Here is a 20,931-nt window from a genome sequence, read left to right as displayed (position 1 = left end):
GTTAGTCATTAATATGAAGCAAATCTTGTACATTCTATGTTATCTTAGAAACCAGTGGAAAGTCCAGTTGCAATTGTGCATAAACAGCTTAGTTAGCCGTGTTGTATGATGGCCTGTGTAACTCTTAGGAAAGTTTTGGACAACACGAACCTTGCACTCAAGAGATTAAACATTTACTGAGAAGGAGAGTCAGTTTGCTAGTAAATATTTTAGGTGGGGACTTCATTCTTTTGGACACACCTAAACAGAAAATTCCTGTGGTGGAGACAGACAACACACAACCACTTGTCAACTAAGGTTACGGCTTCTAACTCTGAGTGCGGAAATGAGATCATCACTTAGGTAATTCCGATCAAAATATATTCATAATGATTGCACAGATATTTCTGTCATAGCTCATATATTCCTGTTCATGTATTTACTGTTTTGAATGCAGATATGCAGACATAGCAGTAACAATTGTTAGTGCTTAATAGTTGTAGAATAAAGACATGTTACGTCTTTAAAAAAAACATTTTCTGTGGAAATCTACATACAAATTATAGTGTACAGATTAATGGATGGTAACTCAGACTAAATCAAGTTTTGTATACTCTATTATCTGTATTGGACTCTACTGATTCTTCTTTAGGAGAACATGTCTAAAAGTGAGACTATAGGACACAAATTTAAAATAATGACTTTTCAAGTCACAGGGGCTTTATTGTTTTTTCTGAGCCAGCAGTGCTTTGCTCAGGTGCAAATATTTGTTGTTTGATTACTTCTCAAAAGTAAAGTGACGTAACTGTGAGCCTGAGTCACCTTGGTATATAGACAGGAGCCCGACAGTGATCGCTGATGCCTATTCAGAGGGTGTGAAAGAGAAGAAATCTTTCAAAGTAATAGCTGGAAAATTTTTTTCATTTTCCTTATTAGGGAAAGTATTATGGGGACAATATATAAATGATGTGCCAAATAAATCCATCCATTCAGAGAATGCATCTGTTAGGTCCAGTGGAAAGGTCCTATGTGCTCCAGTTTTGCAAGTATTAAGTAAGAATATAGTCTAGGGTGGAAAAGGTGGCAAATGGTTTGCTTTGTGTGTGTGTGTGTGTGTTTGTTTTTTTTTTTTTTTAAAGATTTTATCTATTTATTTGACAGAGAGAGATCACAAGTAGGCAGAGAGGCAGGCAGAGAGAGAGGAGGAAGCAGGCTCCCCGCTGAGCAGAGAGCCCAATGTGGGGCCCGATCCCAGGACCCCGAGATCATGACCTGAGCCGAAGGCAGCAGCTTAACCACTGAGCCACCCAGGCGCCCCTGCTTTATGTGTTTTGAAGAGGTTCCTATACATTATAAAAGCACTTTGAGGTAGTAACGTGTGTTTCAGGTTAAAAATAATAACTGGTGTATTTATAAACCCTGGAAATGTACTTAAAAGATCATAAATGATTTTAGCTAAAAAAAAAAAAAAAGAACCTATTTTCTTCAACTTTAATAAAATTCAACTTTTAAAATATTGAATTATGAAATGCTTCTGGAAAGATTTTCTTCAGAACTTTGTGATTAAATATTCATCCATACAGATTATGACTGATATTTGAAGGTGGAATGTGGCCATGATACTCTTCTTGAGCACTGTTTAGGAAAAAATTTCCAAACCAGAGACAATATCATTACCAACTGCAACTGAACTCTTCAAAAAAGAGACCTGTGATTTTAACTGGATTCTTGGAAACAATTACCTTCTCATTTGCTGAAAATGAGAGAACCTATGAAGAGAACCTATCACTTAGAAACCGTCATTATAACCCACTTAAATGTAGTTACATAAATCAGGAAGTCTTCTATTAAAGTGGAACATTTCCAAATGCCTAAATTGTTTATACAAATAACATTTTCTTTTGAACTCTGTAGAGGAAGCATATTTTGGTTTTTAATGGCTCTCAGTTGGACAATTGAATTATTGTTTTCCATTTTTTTTAACCACCCTATTTTTGCACCCACACAGTAACCACCCACAATTAAGGATTGAAACAGCTGGGAAAGTTGCATATTTCAGGTGGAGTTCCTGTCTTTAAAAAACATGCCACTTGAGAGAGAGGTTTTTATTATATTAGCTCCATGTTTTAAAGTGTGTAATTTGATTCAATTTGAAATTGAAAGGCTTAGATTCTTAAATTTCAGGCTCTGAAAAACAACCGAAACTTATGTTACAACTTACTGATCTGCTTTAATTCCTTGAAACCCCTTTTTTTCTTTAGTGATCTGCTTAACAAAAAAGTAGTTTATTAAGTTTCAGAGAGAACTTTCTTATCAACTCCAGCAAATTGTGTGCTCTTCGAGGTTAGAAAGTTGTATTTATATTCCTATTCCTGCATAGTACTAGTAATTAAGTGCTTTATTTGTAGCAGAGGATTAGTAAATATTTGTTACATCAATAGTCCCCCTATGAAACCTAGTAATAGAAGTGAATCATTGTAAGTTACCTAAATAGAATTTTAGAGTCATATATTAAATAAAGTATGCATATATTTAGATATGTCTAGCATGGACTTTTCAATATAGTAATAAACTAAACGTTATACAAGCACATATACACACCTAACTTTTGCATGTACTTGGGAATCATTTAGAACAAATTTCTTAGTATTTCTAAAGATTTCAAAGCAGAGGTAAAGATTTTTGTATTCTATAATTTATTTTTATTTATTTTTTTTTTTTTTTAAAGATTTTATTTATTTATTTGACAGAGAGAAATCACAAGCAGGCAGAGAGGCAGGCAGAGAGAGAGAGAGGGAAGCAGGCTCCCTGCTGAGCAGAGAGTCCGATGCGGGACTCAATCCCAGGACCCTGAGATCATGACCCGAGCCGAAGGCAGCGGCCTAACCCACTGAGCCACCCAGTTTATTGACTGTTGGATTACACTGTGCTAATCCCTGGGGACCTGGTGGTGAAGCTAGTTAATAGCTCTTGTCCTCTTGGAGTGCACTAACTTAGAGGCTAAAATGGCAGCAGTATATTCCTTTTAGGACAACATAAATTAAAGAAGGCTGATTTCAAGGTGAGTGGATAGGGAGGGAAAGATCTTTTATTTGTTTTTAAGGACTTAGGATAGCTTAAATCTCAACAAAATGACTAGACAGTGAAATGAACGCTGCAGGGCCTATATAATTTGAGATGCGGGAATATGTAGTTTAACCTCATTATTCACAAATTCTGTATTTGTGAATATGCCTATTCTACAATATTTTGGTATCTCTGAAGTCAGTGCTCCTGGCGCTTTTGTGTTTATACATAAACGTGGAAAAGTTGAGATGACTGATTCCAGCATCTACTGTATAAACTAAGGTGCAGTGAGGCAGCCATGACTGGTTGACCACTAACAGGGTTGTTTTTTGCTCCTGCTTATCCAGCAGATACTGGAGTTTATCTGCTCATGTTGAATATAGTCTGCATGGAAAACAGCTTTTGAAGATAACCATTTTATCTCAATTGTTTTATGTTTTTCTGTCCAGAAGCTGCATTTCTTTTTTGCTAAGAGTGATAGTCTAAATTGTGTTGAATACAATTTACTGAGTAAATTTTAAAGATCTTATTGGCTTTATTCAACAATTTATGGATCAGGCAGCACCCAATCTAGCAGATAGAAAGTAGTTCTGAAGAACTGCAGGTAGCAAGAGATTTTTTAGCCCAAAGTGAACAAGAGCAAAGAAATTGTACGGGGAGTTTGCTAATTGGCTAAAGCAGGGTTACTTTCCTTGTATGGAGGTAAGGTAAGTTTGGAATTGGGTTAGGTAACTTGTGCTGAGCAAGCAAGCCGTGTTTGATTGACTTAAGGCCTTCTTTTTCTGGGAGAGCAAGTACAGAAACTTAAGTTTTGGTTTGCTGACAAGGGGTTCAGCATGAGTGACTCCATTGGACCCAACCTGGTTACTTGAACAAGTCAAAGGACCAGAGATTAGAGTCAGGAACTTGCTTTTGAATCTTTCTTCCACTCTTTTTAACCTCCATATGTCTGTATTTCCTGCCACTAAAACTCATTTGTTCTATAAGTACACAAGTGCCAATTAAGTACACAGGTGTCTAAAGCACTATCAGTGGCTTAAGTAATTTATATTTTCACTGGGTGACCAACATTAAACAACCAACCACAGTTAAGCTGTAATTATGTTGAATGCTATAAAACTAAAGTATATTATGCTAAGAGATCATACATACTCAAGATAGACCAGGTCTAATTGGGTGGGTGGGAAGATGAGGGAAGGCTACTCTGAGGGAGTGATGTTTAAATTAGTCATGGAGAAATACTAGGTAAAGGGGGGTAGGGATAAGATTCCAGGTCTAAGGAAGGGGTGAATGAAGGCCTTGAGAGCAAAGGAGATACCCAAGGGAAAAATAGCATGTGTGAAGGTTGTGGACAGGTAGGTAAGACTTAATACACCCTGTGAGGAATCTGAATTTTAACCTAAAGGTAATGAGAAGCATTGCAATATGTTAATCAGAGAAATAATGTTATATTTGCATTTTAAAAAGATTAATTTGACTGCCTATGGAAGATTTAAGAAGGCTGCCCCAGATGAGCTTTTTTTTTTTTTTAAAGATATTTATTTATTTATTTATTTATTTAGACAGAGAGAGATCACAAGCAGGCAGAGAGGCAGGCAGAGAGAGAGGAGGAAGCAGGCTCCCCGCTGAGCAGAGAGCCTGACGCGGGACTCGATCCCAGGATTCTGAGATCATGACCTGAGCCGAAGGCAGCGGCTTAACCCACTGAGCCACCCAGGCGCCCCCCAGATGAGCTTTTTAAAAAATTGTTTTACTTGGCTGTATCTCTGGGCTTGTGCCCAGAAGAAAATGGGTCATGGGTAGCCTGACTTTAATAATGTAACTTATGGATATGATATCTATGTTTTTTTAATATGCTGGCATTGACCCACAGAACTGCACTTAGAGTGCATCTCTTTAATTTTCTGTATGAATAGAATGGTCTTAGTAAAACTGAAATTGTATTGTTGACTTGTAATTGCAATTCTGAATCATGATATACCCATGATTTTTTTCATAATTTCTTGCATAATAACAAATATCTTTTATTGCCTATTGGTAAACATCGGGTACCATAAAGGTAAGTGGTGTCTTGTGTGGATGTTAGGTGCGTAGTTTACTATTTTGTTAGTAATTACCTAGTTTACTCGCTCATGTTGAACATAGTCTGCATGGAAAAACAGCTTTTGAAGATAACCATTTTATCTCAATTGTTTTATGTCTTTCTGTCCAGAAGCTGCATTTCTTTAGTACTACAACAATTTTAATACCTTCTTCATGTACATGTGGAGGTAGGAAGGTGGGGAGTTGTACTGGCTATTATTTTTGTTTATTTAAATTATCAGAAAGTATTACTTCTGATTTAGAAATGTTGGCTTCATTTCTTAGAATCCCAAGTTTAGTATCTTAGAGTAGATAGAGACCCTGGAGAACATGGGAGCTAACTCTTATCATTTTTTTTTTTTTAGACACAGGTAAAATGATGTGCTAAAGTCACACCAGTATTGGAACTTTGATTGCCCACTTCCTAGGTCAGGAACTTTGAGTTGAGTTTACTTGTTCATTTGTTCACTCATTCATTTATTGATTCAATGATTCCTTCCTTCCTTCCTTCAATAAAGCCTTATCAAGCACCTGTGATTTGTCAGACACTGAGTGCTAAAGACACATCATTGTGCAAAGCAGAAAAATAATCCCACTCTCATGGGGATTTGTGAGAGTAGTTAGATAAGAGGTATAAGTTAATTGTACATGAAATTAGACTGATAAATGCCATAGAGATAAAAAAGGAGATTCGATAAAAATTTTTCGTAAGTAATTTTAATGCAGAGAGAGCTAATTTTAAGAGTGGTATCACTGCAAACTTCTTATAAAGTAAACCTATTTTATCTTCCTTTCCCTGTGTAGTCAATCAGATTTATATGACCATGAAAACACTGACTCATTTCTAGATTTGAAAGCTTGGTGCCAAAGTCATAAAGGTAGTAAATACTTCTGAGCCATGGTAGTTGTAAGCATGCTGATTTTTTTTCTGAAGCATTTAGAATGTGAAAGCATTTCTCCAGTATATCCTTTTGTTCTAGACCATTGGACTTCTTCCCTTGCTTGGGCATATTTAGTCTGTGTACTTCAATGTTCATCGTCTTGATATATGCAGTCTTGAAGAAAATGAAGGTGTAACATCCTTTTAGCTGGAGTATAAGGATTGAGAGCCAGAGAATATCTTAGAGGGCTTTGCCATATAGTTTAAAGTTTCATTTGCATGTTCTCAAGAGACACATAAGGCTTTTGATTGAAGTTGTCCTTTAGGAGGTTTATTCTGGCATATATGTGTTAAATTATAGCACAGAAATATTTGCCAGAGTGAGTCAAAGATTGCCCTCCTCAGCTAGTCTTTTATGGACCAAGAGAGAACATTTCTAAATGTGAATGAAAAAATGAAAGTACAGTTTCATTTTGACATAAAATGCTTGGACCAGAAAGGCAATAGTTCTAAAAACTGTGTTTGAAATAAGTGAGTTAGGAGGCAGGACATGGACACCCAAGAGATTACTGGAAAGCTCATTGGCAAATGGCAAGGACAAATATATGAACATTGAAGAGAGGCTTGGTGGTTGTGGGGAAGAAACAAAGAATAGAAGAAACAAAGTATAGAGGGAGAAGTTAGAAAGCAAGAAAAGAGTTGGATAATAGGCTTAAAAAAAAGTTTGACTTATGTACTAAGCTAGGAATATGTGGCTGGACAAAAAGGCTAATTCTGAGTGATTCTTTGAGACAGAATTCAGAATAGTTGCTAAGTCATGATTCAAAGTACTGTGGGGAGAAGATCCTTCAGGTCATGCTTTATTCTTGGGACTCAAAGATGATGTCTTATTTCCTCCATAACCAGAAGGGCCAAGAGTACTACTGCCATTGAACATACCAATAAGCTTCAAGGAGGAAATAGAGATAATTCTTACAAATTTTATTAAAATGTATACAGTTTTCTATTTAAATATAGTTTTAACTCTTAATTCCTCATACAAGGCATACATTTTTCCTCTGCCTGCCTTCCACTAAAGCCAGTAGTTTCGAGACTGCCTGTTATCAGAATCAGCTATGGGAAGCCTTTAAAATTTGACTTCTGGGCTCTATCCTGGGCCTGAATGAAGGTGGAATCTCCTGGGATGAAACCTTAGGAGTCTTTAATTTTGGGAGATTCTTGGTATCTGATATTAGCCTGTGGAAAACCACTGCTCTCAACAATAGACTTGTGTTTATACCGAGGGGGGCTCAACTGGAGAAGGTACGAAAATAGGGAAAAACTCTGTTTCAGGGTTTCTGCTTTTTGGATCACCAGATCTTTGATGCTCAGCATTTTCCCAGTGGAACCATTAATGCTGTAGAAGACACATGTTTGTAGGAAAACCTGGTCATTTATTGCCATATCATTGTCCTTCACAGCCTGAATAAAAGGTTTTAGTTTATGCAAAAAAAGGAGATGTGGAACCTTAAAATGAGAGATGGCATTCATGGGCCAGTGTATATAGCTCTGCAAATCTCCCAGAGATTGGGAAAAAAAAAAAATCAGCTTTTCAAATTAAAATCACCAAGTGTGACTTAATTCATGCTGGTTGACTTTGGATTCTGTAGCATTTCCTATCAGTAATGATTATCTTTGTGCAAAGAAGCTTATGTACAATTTAGTACATGCAAATATGAATAAAATCTTCTTATATCTTACAAAATAGAAGAAGGTAAAAATAAAAATAGTTTTATGATGTAATTTACTATAATACTGAGGAGAATGTGCTGAGTGCTTTAAGTATAGTAAAAACAAACCTGCTGTGCAAGCACCAAAGCTGGAGAAGGGACTTCTGACTGGGGACATGAGAAGATGCTTGAATAGAGAGGGTCCTAGGGGTTAGGTAAGATACAGCTTAGCAAATGCAGGTAAAGGAAAGGCATGAAAATGGGAACTATAGGAATGTCTACTAGTTTCAAAGTGCTAAGTTAGAGATTAGAAAGAGTAGCATTTCAGGCGATGGTGTTATAAAGGCACCTATGGTCACATACTGGAGGTTCCACATTGCTTGCAATATGGAGTTTGGACTTTATCCAGACAACAACCTTGAATGAGTAAATAATGACATAATCAAATGTGCCCATTATGAATTTTATTCTGACCAATAGTACATATGATGAATTAGAGTCATAGAAGCTTGGAAACCAATAATTAGGCTGTAATATCACAGCAGAGATGAAGTGATATCTTTCCATGGGTATGGAACAAGAGGGGAGAGGAGACAGATCAGCAGTATTTGGTGACTGGATGTATAGAAGGGAGGATTGAGGTTAATCTATCACTTGAGTTACTAGCAGAATGGTTTTATGAGCCCATTTATGTGTTTATATGTGGCAGAGTACCTGAGTATAGAGTGGAATTATGAGTCAAGTTTTGACACATATTAAGTTTTGAGATGCAGACAGACTCTCTATTAGAAGTTCTTGGGACATAACTGGATTTGCTCAGGTTCATGAGCTGGAGGTGTAGGACCATGCCTACAGTAGGGGGAAAGTAGATACATCTCATGTGGGTTCAAAGTTTTACTCTGCAAGTTGTTAGCTCTGTGATCTTGGATATTACTTAATCTCCGTATTTCAGATTTATTATTTGAAGAATAGGATGGTGAAAGAAGATTTGGGTGTTATATTTGTGGCCACCTTGTGGGGTATTGAGGATTAAAGAGTGTGTGCAATGGTGGTGCAAGTGTTAAACAAATCTCCTCCTCCACCCCCAACCCTCACATCTCCCTGCTCTTCCTCCTTCATGAGGATAGAGTACATGGGAATAACTTCTTAGACTTGGGATGAAGAGAAATAGCTATGTGGGAGAAGAGTGATGATGGAAATGACAGAAATGTAGCTAGAGTTGGGGAAGGGGAAGGTTAGAAGCTTTATGGGGAGCTGTTAGCTTTTGGGAAAAAGAGGGCCCCTTTCTGATGCAAGTTAAAGAGGATGAATAAATACAGTGTTAATCAGAGGGTCTTGAACTTCTCTCAGAAAAGCAGGAGGCTAGGCCATCTGGTACCAGTGAGTGAGGGGAGGTTGGGGCTGGGTTCCTGAGAAAGAAAATTCTTTTTAGATAGCCTCTGTGGGAAATAGGATTAGGAGTAAACTAGAGTCGAATAAAGGGATTGCCAAAAAGCAAAAAGCTAAGGGGTTAGATAGCTTGAACTCTTAGTGTCCTTGTGGGAGTGTGAATTACAGCAGGGAAAAGGTCACTGGAGGTTAAGAGGTTGTGGAAAAGAGAAGCTGGATGTTGGACAAGGAAGCGGATGTTGAAGCTTCAGCAGGGTGGTGGCAGGAGGATTGGGTGCAGAGGAGTGTGAATGGGGTGCCTCTGTGGAATGTGAAAGAATGCTGGGAGGTGGTAAGGATTGGTGGTTTTGGTGTAAGCGGCTGTCAGCAACAGATTACTGATTGTTCCCTTTAAGGCAAGATATCTGTGGCCTGATTACCCCTTGAGCATGAACAGCTCTGGAACTGTTTGCTTTTAAAGATAAGTCTGTTCTTTGCTATAAGGTGGTAGGGTAGTAAGCTGGCAATACCTTCCCTGCCTCCCTCCTCCCTCCTTCCTTCTCCTCCTTTGGCAATAATGGTTTGCTGAAGTAGAATAGACTTTGGAATGAAATAATCAAAATTAAATTCCTGCTTCTCCACTTAACTTAGCTTTGAGATCATGGGACAAGTTACTTAAGGTGATTGATACTCTTTTTTTTTTTAATCTGGAAAATGAAGCTAAAACCTACTCAGCACCTCATACCGTTATGTGAATTAAATTAGATAGTTTGTATGACATCTCTGCCTCTTGGTAGAAGGGCTCCAAAGTGTGAGTGGTCTACATACTGGGGGAAAATTGTTTCTGGTTTGGGGCTTGTTTTGGCTTTAGGAAACATGTCAAATGACACTAAAATAAAACTAAACTAAAATAGGACAACATCAGATCTTTAAGAAAAAGGGGGGCATGTAGCTGGCTCAGGTAAGTGTCCAACTCTTGATTTTGGCTTAGGTCATGATCTCAGGTTCATGAGATCAAACCCCTCATCCAGCTCTGCATTTAGCAGGGACTCTGCTGGAGACACTCTCTACCTCTCTCTCCATGTACTCCAGTTCACACACTCTCTCTCTCTCAAATAAATAAATCTTTAAAAAACAAACAAAACAAGGCAACATCAGAATAGCACAGGTCTTCTAAAATATATGCTTTGAAAAAAAACAAAAGCGTGTGACTTGTAAACTGTGTTATGCACAATAATACTTATTACATTAACATAAAATCTCAGAGTGAAAGACCTTTGGGATTCAGAAGAAATTCATTTGAAGTAATGAGATGGTGTGAAGTGTTCAAAGAAACCAGCTAGAATGAAGTTTTGAAATTGTGTGAAACTGAAAGGCTGTCTTTCTATATTTGTATGTATTCATTTGCCAAAATTTGACTTGAATATTATATAACATATATGCCCTGCATTCATATGTATGAGTATACTAAAACTCTCAAGTACTTGGTAGTTCAGCAGTTTCAAAGCAGATATTACAACAAGACCGTATCTCCATTCAGAGAAAATCTGGGAAGGAAAAACCATTTGATAGTGTAGAATTACTTCTTTGCCTCCAGTGTGACTTTTCGTCTTGGAGTCCTGATTCTCCTCAGTTGTAATAGGTAATCCTAGCCATCTGGAATGGTGTAGTTCTCTTTTACAAGTGAATCCCCTGGAAAGAAGGTGTAAACTCTTTGAGTCCCATTATGCCAGTGAGGATAAGAAAAACCAGACTGAAAATCACCTTATACCAAAAAAAGTGAAAAATTGATATTCTTGCCAGAAGTTCTAAATTTCAGCCCACATGTGCAGTGGTGGGTAATGTTGGAACCCATGTTCATAGATGAAAGTATAGCATGGTAAGTGCCTGAGGACATATGGAATATCAGAACCCAGGTGGGGAGGGAGGCATAAAGAACAGGAGTTGGGAATTTAAAGGAGACTAGATTACAAAGAGTCTGGGTAGTATAGTTAGAGAATAAACAGAAGCAAGTAAAAATAGAAAGAAATGCTGGATATTGTGGATTCCAACGTGAGGATTCTCTCTCTTTGCCCTGTGTGTCTAGATTGGCATCTGTGTACTGAATGGAACAAACATGGCACAGTTGATGGTAATGGACAAGTGATGAAGCAGAGATGCGGCAGTTCTTACTCTGTGCAGAATACAGGGGCAACTTAATAAAAGTTTAATTTTGTGACATTTCATTTGTAGGTTATGCATTTCTCATTGTTCTTTAATGCTTAACTAGAAAACTATGCTATAATATCAAACACATTTTTTTTACTAAAATAATATCTAATATGTTCTAACTTGGTATATCTCATATTTGTTGAAACCTAATACACATGCATGCAGTGCTATACAGGGATACACTGGTAGGATATGAAAGAAGAATTTCTTTTTTCTTTTCCTTTCCTTTTCTTTTATTTGAATTCAATTAATTAACATACAGTATATTATTAGTTTTAAAGGTAGATTCACAGATTCATCAGTCTTATGTAATACCCAGTGCTCATTATATCACATGCCCTCCTTAATGCCCATTACCCAGTTATCCCATCCCCCTATCCCACTCCCCTCCAGCAACCCTCAGTTTGTTTCCCATGATTCAGAGAGTCTTTCACAGTTCCGCTCCCTCTGATTTTGTCTTGTTTTATTTTTCCCTCCCTTCCTCTTTGTTCCTCTGTTTTGTTTCTTAAATTCCACACATGAGTGAAATCATATGATAATTATCTTTCTCTGACTGACTTATTTTACTTAGCATAATACCCTCTAGTTCCATCCATGTCTTTGCAAATTTTAAGAATTCATTTTTATAGAATGACTGAAATTAACAAGTCAGGAAAGAAAAATTTGAATACAAGTTTATAGGGATTTGTTTTCAATATAAATCTCTTTGATTTTTTATATTTGGAAATTAAAAACAAAACAAAACAAAACACAACTAAGCACCAGGAGGATGTTGTGGAGAAGTTGGTTTAGTTACCTTAAAGAGAACTAGAATTTCTATGTTTTCTTTTTCTTTTTTTTTTTTTAAAGACTTTATTTATTCATTTGACAAAGAGAAAGAGATAGCTAGAGAGAGAGAGAGAGAGAGAGAGAACACAAGAAGTGGGAACCGCAGGTAGAGAGAGGAGAACCCGGTTCTCCGCTGAGCAAGGAGCTCGATGAGGTACTAAGGCCCTGGGATCATGACCTGAGGCGAAGGCAGACGCTTAATCCACTGACGCACCCTGGCGCCCTGAATGTCTATGGTTTCAAGAGAACTTGGATTCTAAGAGGCTGTAAATTGTTAGAAGAAAGTCTGAGGGCCTCTGAGTATGTGGGTACAGTGACCTATCAGCATTCAGCAGTAGGCCCGTGATTTTTTTTTTTTTTTCTTTTTTTCTGTTGGTTTCAGAAGCAATTTATTGGCTTTGCAACTAAGCATCCATGGAGCTTAAAGCCACAAATTTGATGTTGTGGCTCCCCAAAAATAATAAGAGTTTGTGGTTGCGAGTAATGTTTAGAATTACAGTAGAGAGCCTGTCAGGTGGGGGTGTTAATTTTTACAAAGACGCACAATATCCAGTTAACATTGTGTGGAGAATTAGTGTCACTTTTTATATTTTGCTGTCTGTTTTGTAGACATAGTATTTCTTTTTCAGGCATAACACAGTGATCCTGCTTCTTGCTTTGTTTATGGGTTAAATTGTTCCTGAACCAAAGCTTGCTGTTCAGTTACTATGGTATCTTTGATATTCTAAAGTTCAAAGAATTAAAACTTCTTAAGTGAGTGTTACAGGTATGACCTGCTGATGTGGTACCCTGTTAGATCGTTGCATACTTCATACCAAAGTATGCTGAATATCACTTGGCTGTGTATATTGATTCTACTTTTATTTTTTTCGGTGTGGCCAGATCTAGAAGCATATGATGCAGTCATTTGCTCTGGCTCATATCCTCAGTTAAGTGTTGATATTATACGGCTTTTCTTCTACTTCCTGTGGAAAAAAAGTCATTGCCAGAAGGATGCTAAGAAAGACCTTGATAACCTACATCATCCACGCAGATAGAATAGTGGAATGACTGTTGGAACATTATCTGGACTTCTAAAATGATTACATTGGTTCAATCTGGCTTTTATAGGCGGTTATAGGTTTTCCTTGAGATTTAACCAAGTCTAAATCCTAGTGCTAACTCATTTCTCTCCATTCATCAGCATATCTGAATGTCATAGGTGATTTACTCACTTAATAAGTAAAAAATATGTTGCTGACATAATTGTATATGTGACTGAATTTGTGATCTATACTTCTGTTTGGGTATGTATTTATGCTACTTAAAAGTTTGAGAAAAAAGACTCCTGGGAAAAATATTTAACATATCATTATCTGAATTATGATATAAATGTTAGTTGGCTATAAGAGAGACATGCTTTCTCAGTTCTCCTGAAAATCTTTAAAGCTCAAGCAGATCAATTGTTGAAACATTTAATAGTATAATGCTTAGTACTTAGAGTAATGGAGTCATGTCAGTAATGAACAGGGAGTAATTTCCTTTATTCTTTCTCGTTTTTACTTACAAGCACTAACCAGGTTTTCCATAGTCAAAAGTAGTCAGGTGAACTTAGCTTGATGAAAAGATTGAGTTAGGAAGTAGATATTTTAGACAATTCAGGAATGTTTTAGAATTTATGATATTAGTAAATATGGAAGACATTATCCTACTTCTTCACTGTGTAGATATATTTTAGCTGTTGTCTTTCTGAATGTTTTAACTCTTGGGACCTGTCATTAAATACACCTGAATAATAAATTTCTATTGTTCCAAAAGTGTTTTTCCAATATCACATTGGAGAGATGAAAAGGGAACTTTTAGCAGTATTCGTAATCTCAATAACTTGTTGCAAAGTTAACATCTATATATGAAATGGAATTTTGATTGCTCTCCAGTAATCTCATGGTCCAGATGGCCAGGAAAGGGAAAGATTATTACTGGTGAATACAGCCAGGAAAGTTTCATGCAGGTGGCAAGAACGCGGATAGCTACCATAATTTTCCAAAGTATCTGGCTTTTCCTTTTAAAAATATTTTATGAAGCCTAGCATATGAGTTGGTATGTTTCTCTGTGTATAGCAAATAGATTGTGGAAATGTATTATTAAAGTCATGATTTCATTTAATGATCCATCTATTGAAAGTCCACTGTGCATTAAATATTATTTTTGGGATATTGCTGTCACTTAATTAAGCTCCTGTCATACCAACTAGGTATGGGCAGAATCTATGATGAAGAATACTGCCCAAGCAGTCAACATCACTGTGATGGGTGCTGGAGGAGTCCTTTGTGTGTTTTGTACCCAAGGCCTGGTTGGGACATAGACTCTCTATGAGTTTTCATGGTCTTTTAAGACATTTGTTGGTCCTAGGTATCAGAAATTCTAATACTGGCTTCTCCTCTATGAGGAGTTGCTGGGGGTATGGTACGCAGCTTGAATCTACCTGACTTCTGTCAGGGGTTCCTTTAGAGTTTGAGCATGGGCCAGGCTAGGAAGTGATCAGTTATTTATCTGTTTTTTGCCTTAAAACCCAGCTTATACAACACTTGGAATTGTTTAATATCTGCTTTATAGGATTGTTAATTCCTGTTTTATTTCTGTGTTATATTGTGCTTTGTAAACTATTAATGCAATAATTTGACATTAAAAATAAGAAGACTTAGGGGAAAGCATCAGATATGGATTGAAAAGGTTAGTAGGTTGCTGTTACTAATGGATGAAATGGTGTTCCTAGCTGTTCCTTTCCATGTAAGACAAATGACAAACATGAATACCTTCATTTGGACTAAGAAACATACTTTTATGGAACTGAGACTATACTGTATAAAGAATAAATTTCATTTTTTGAAGTAATTTCCCTGAAAAATCAACAAAAGAAAAAGAAGAAACAGAAATTATTGTCAAATTGGGGAAGACCCAAAAAACTGCTGGAGGGGAGTAGTTTTTATTGTGAGAAACCAGACATGCATCATGTTCAAATTTTTCTCCTCAGACATTCTCATTATAATAAACTATTACTGTACTGAGTCTATAAATAGTATTTATATGGTAAACAGACCAGAAAACCATTCAAGTTAAACAGGAAACAGCATCATTAATTTTTAGACAAAGAGGTACAACAATATTAAAATGAGAATCTGAGTTTCTTTACTTAAAACCAAAATCTGACTTAAGGCATCTGCACAATTTACTCTTGAAGTAGTAATTACTTGGGGAAGCCTTTGGACTTCCGAGTTGTTATAGGATGATGCCCCTGGGACTACTAGGACACTACTCCATGAGACAGTGGTTGCCTCCTGGGTTGACTAAGTGGAAGGTTCTGTTGTATCCCTGACACTCTAAATCAAGCTACATCTTCCTTTATTCCAAAAATACCTGTTGTCAAAAAAAAATAAATAAATAAAAACAAAACAAAATGAAAAACCTTTTTGTCAGGCTTCTACGTGGTAGGTATTTACTTAACTCTTTGGGAAAATTAGTTCGTGAATTCAGCCTCCTAAAATTAAGTCTAGTAGGAAAATAAAGCATTTATAGTATGTTTTATTTTTCATTATTTAAAAAAGCTAAAGATTTTTATCAGGCTTAATAAAAACTAGCAACCCCTCATCTTACAAGCTTTGCCACTTAACTACTCACAAAGACCACTTTGAACTTTTAGCCAATTCTTCTGTTTCTTTCAAGATCATAATTATCTTGCTAACATTTGACTTTTTCCCGAGTCTTGTATACCCTCTTTTCATTTTTTACTGTTATGTTTATATCATGGTGACTTTGTTTGTAATATGACTAAGTTATTTCATTTATTTTGATGGTGTTACATATATAGCTGTTTTCCTAGGAGTTAATAATTGCCTTTGAATTTTCTTTTAAAAGACTATAAATTTCCTTTCCTTACATTCAGATACATCAGGATATCGATCAGTTCTATTTTTACTGTCTGGAGACATTTCCTGGAGTTTATAACCTATTGCTCCAGTCTAGATAAAATCCCCTCTGAACCTTTTGCATGCACAGCAGTTGACCTGGAATATCACTCTGTTGACGTAAGAATCTCATTTGTTCCCATGCTATAATTGGATCTCCTACTTCTAGGTCCCATATCCTCTTTTCTTGGTTTATTCCCATGTTTTAGTAGAGTGCCTTATCCAGTAGCTTCCTATAAAAGCAGCATATGAGGATAGTTGGTTTTTAGTTTGTTTTGTTTTGTTTTTAAATAAAAAGCTTGGGAGGCATTGAGTTTGAACTCTGAGGTTTAAGTGCTTATTATACAGACTTTAATTATACAGACTATCAACTTTCTTTCATCTCTTATTTTCTCACCTTCAGCAGTACCTGCTGCTTCTAATTCCTGTAGTCCAAAATGATTTACCTTCCATTGTCCAAAATTTTATTGACTTTTTTTTTTCCAGGCTTACCAATAGGGTTCTTTAATAGCAATAAATATAAATAAAAAAAATAAAAATAACTGCCAGGATGATGGAATGCCTTCTTTACCAAAAGTATAAAAATATAATATTCTATTATATACTCCAGCTAAAACTTTTTATATAGTTGTAAAATGTTTTTCTGTTCAACTTATTGTTGTCACAACTGTGTTGTATTTTAGCACTCTTACTGTTATTTTTGTAGAAATTAAAATCTCATTTTCCTAAATTAAAAAAAAGTTATATTTCCTCTAAGGTCATTAATGTGTTTATCAGATTAATCTGAATCTCTCAGGTAATCCTTTGATTTCTCTTTTGGCAACTGTGAGTAAAATCCAATGTGAAGTAATCATAGGGCTAGCATTTCAAATCAGATTAGTTAGTGTAGGCCTAGTAGTTTTAAAAAGAGTGGAGCGAGGGCACCTGGGTGGCTCAGTGGGTTAAAGCTGCTGCCTTCGGCTTGGGTCATGATCTCAGGGTCCTGGGATCGAGTCCTGCATCGGGGTCTCTGCTCAGTGGGGAGCCTGCTTCCCTCTCTCTCTCTCTGCCTGCCTCTCTGCCTACTTGTGATTTTCTCTGTCAAAAAAAAAGAGTGGAGGGAAAAATCCTAGATTGTAATTTCAAAAACCTGGATGAAAAAGAACATTTTTCTTAATAAGTACTGTTATGAGACTCTTGATTTATTTTCCTCACTTACCTGCCTTTATTGTAGGCTTTATGCCAGAGTTACTAGACTTCTGGTCTTAACAGAATGTTTTTAATATTAGTATAGGTAGAAAGGAAATGGTAGGGAGCCTAAGAATAAAGACATGAAAGGAAATTTCAAAGCTTAAATGGAAATAATTTTTGCATTCACCTTATTTGTTTTGTTAGTTTTGTAATCAAAACTTTCTAACTTTAATTCTGAAGCATAAGATACAGAAATTGATATGGATGAATTACTGTTTTACAACTGCCATTTGGGACTATGCATTTTTAAAAAATATGCTGTGTAACTCCCAGTTTATTTTTTCATTTATTCTTCCAGTGTTTTGAGTATTTGATACTTGCCTCTAGCTAGAGCAATAAGAATTCAGAGAGCTCTCTAGAGCAGGGCTTATTCCATCTGACTGGGGAGAAGCCCTGTTCTAGAGAGCTCTCTGAACTTGTAATGGGTGCCAGGTGTTGTACGAAAGTATTGAATCAATAAATTATGCACCTGAAACTAACAAAATACTGTGATAACTGGAATTTAAATTAAAAACTTGAAAAAAACAAAAACAAAAAAGGAAAAAAAGTAAAGCAGTGCTTCTCAACTTCAGTATGCAAATAGATCACCTGAGGATCCTATTAAAATACAGACTGGAGTGAGGCTTGAATCTGTATTTCTGAGGAACTCCCCAAATGCTGATGCTGGTAGTCCTTCTGTCCACCCTGATGACTCACAGACCAAACTACCTTGATACTGGAGTAATACAGAATACAGATCTGGTTTTAAATATCTATAACTGCTGTGCTTCTGGACAGAAGTCAGTGGGAGACATTGTGTTACTGGCTGCTACTAAGTACATCTAAATAGTGCTGGATTTATTGCTTTTTAAAGGTTTAATATATTCATTATTTGTAGGATTCTGTTTAGAAGCAATTTCAGTAGTAAACTTTTATTTACTAAGTTTTGTACATTTTATACATAAACTGTATTTCCCTAGCATCTTTGAAGAGAAAATATACTTTGTGTGTGCTAGACTTTAATTTGCAGTACACAAATATCTGTTATCTATAGCTATTAACCATTGAGATCCTACTGTGTATACTGTTCTATGCTTATAGAAGCATAAAGCCACAGAATATAAACACATTTATAACCAGGTTCATTGTACTGTTTATTTCTGTGCAATTAAAATTAGCAATGAAAAGAGGTTAATGCTTTTTTTTTTTTTTAATCTTCTAAATAGCTCAGTCACTAAAGGAATTTGCAAGATTACTCATTGCAGTAGAAGAAGAAAGGAGGAGACTGGTAAGTCTGTTCCCCATTTTTTAAGAATAAAGCTTTGTTTGAACATATTGAAAGACTGAACCTTCTGAATTATACCAGACCTTACAATGTCATAGATGTACTAAAAGTTAAAGAAATGAATCTGAGTATGTTTATCAATTATTGCTAATGATTATATATGCCATTTCTGTTTATTTCATTTGTTCATCAGATGCAAATTATATTCACTTTGCTTTCCAGTTAGTTCTTTCAAGAATTAAAAATATTGAATTGTCATCATCAACCCATTCTAATTGAGTAAACTTCAAAAAAACTTCAGTGTTTGGGATGCCTGGGTGGCTCAGTTGGTTGGGCAGCTGCCTTCGGCTTAGGTCATGATCCCAGCGTCCTGGGATCGAGTCCCACATTGGGCTCCTTGCTTCTGCCTCTGACTCTGCCTGCCACTCTATCTGCCTGTGCTCGCTCTCGCTCTCTCTCTCTGACAAATAAATAAATAAAATCTTAAAAAAAAAAAACAAAAAACTTCAATGTTATAATAAAGCTACATTCCAAGTATTTAAGACAATTCATAGAAGGAGCAAATAATTCTGCCAGGGTGTTAGCAGGAGACTAACTTACTTCTTTTCTTTCTTTTCCTTTCTTCGTTCTTTCCTTCCTTCCTTCCTTCCTTCTTCTAAATGTTGAGGAGACTTTCTTAAAAAGGTGACATTTCAGTTGTGTCTGAAAGGCTGGGAGGATTTTGCTTGGCTGGGAAGAGTGGGGAAAGCATCGTAAGCTGATGGATTAATTTGTGTGACAGTATCAGAGTATAGTTATTAGTAATACATTTATTCATTTACCAATATTATTTTGTACCCATTTTGTTCAAATATCTGTGAAGGTCTCTATAACCCTGGCTTCCCATTTGTATATAGGAAAAATAGCAGTACATATCCCATAGAATCGTTGTAAAGCCTTTGTAGTAGCACCTGGCACATAATAAATGTCGATGGTAATAAAGATGTTGTCACTTATAGTGAGGGTTTCAGACTTTTTAAAATGTCATCTTTCTCACTGGCTTCACCATCTTTTTGGGAAATTATATATACACCTATGTATTCAATGTGGATTAAATGTAGTGTCATTCTGTTGACAGGATAAGGAGAGCAGTTTCAGATGGATGGCTTGACTCAGAAAATACTGCCTAAGCTAAGGAAGAATCATACAACCGTTACTTAGCAGTCATGTAAATGAACTTGAGTAGAGGACAAAGGTGGGAGAAAGTACTGTATATATTTTTAGAATAAGGCAAATGGATGGTTCTTAGAAAGTATTAGAAGATTGGTAGTTTTGGCCATATATAGGGTTTAAGAGCTGAGCTTTAATTTTGGTGTGTGTTATAGGAAGGCAAAATAGTTTCTGAAAAGAATGGGATAATCAATATGGGATTTAGGAAAGATTAATTTGATGGCGCTGTGAGAGATAGATAAGGTATCAGGGGTGACTGTATTTTCTTAGGAAATATCGCCATATCATGATCTGGCCCTAGTACTAGGTAACTAGCCATTCAGTGTAATCTTTTTTTTTTTTAAAGATTTTATTTGTTTATTTGACAGAAATCACAAGTAGACAGAGAGGCAGGCAGAGAGAGAGAGAGAGGGAAGCAGGCTCCCTGCTGAGCAGAGAGCCCGATGCAGGACTCGATCCCAGGACCCTGAGATCATGACCTGAGCCGAAGGCAGAGGCTTAACCCACTGAGCCACCCAGGCGCCCCATTCAGTGTAATCTGTGTTAGATACATATAAGGCATTATGGGAGGCTGACCTTTTCTGCGTAGGTCAGATGAAGGCTTTTTTGTGGAGGTAAGTTTGATTGGAGTCTTAAGACGAAATAGTATACTTTCAAGTGCTTTATCCATAATCCTTACTCCAGTTCTCTCAACTAAGCAATAGAAGTCCAAGTTTGATGGGGGCATGTGAGTAGGAGGTGCCTTACTGCCCAGAGAGGAGCTGATAAGGAGAATGGGAAAAAGTGGTTAGGGAATATAAAAATAGAGTTCTAAATGGTATGGAAGCCAGGAGAATATACTGTTCAGGGTTGAGTGAGGTTGTTATTTAAATCCTGTGCAAGTAGTTCAGGAGAATGATAAGCCACCTAGCATGGGCTATAATTTTAGAAAATGTATTGAAAGAATATGGGAAAGTCTGTTGTGTTTGTAGGAGTAAAAAGAGCCAAAGAAATGTTTTTTGTTTTTTGTTTTTTTTTGCTTTCTATAGGAGACTCATTTTATTTATTTATTTTTTTCTTCATGTCTTTGGACTGTTTATTTATTTATTTTTAAAATTAAATTTATTTATTTTCAGCATAACAGTATTCATTATTTTTTTCACCACACCCAGTGCTCCATGC

General features: G+C 36.3%; 1 protein-coding gene across 2 annotated transcripts in view; it reads left to right on the top strand.

Annotated features, from left to right (window-relative positions):
• ARHGAP42 (Rho GTPase activating protein 42) overlaps window positions 1–20,931 on the top strand; it is a 279,971-nt gene that overhangs the window by 76,258 nt on the left and 182,782 nt on the right. For both annotated transcript variants that reach the window (XM_044258255.1, XM_044258254.1), the window contains exon 3: window positions 18,503–18,564. In XM_044258255.1, the coding sequence (XP_044114190.1) occupies window positions 18,503–18,564 (62 nt within the window). The remainder of the gene's footprint in view (window positions 1–18,502; window positions 18,565–20,931) is intronic.

This window comes from Neovison vison, chromosome 7 (genome assembly GCF_020171115.1).
Source record: "Neovison vison isolate M4711 chromosome 7, ASM_NN_V1, whole genome shotgun sequence".
NCBI lineage: Eukaryota > Metazoa > Chordata > Mammalia > Carnivora > Mustelidae > Neogale > Neogale vison.
The sequence above is the reverse complement of the archived record's forward strand: the minus strand, read 5'-3'. Positions and strand labels throughout refer to the sequence as shown.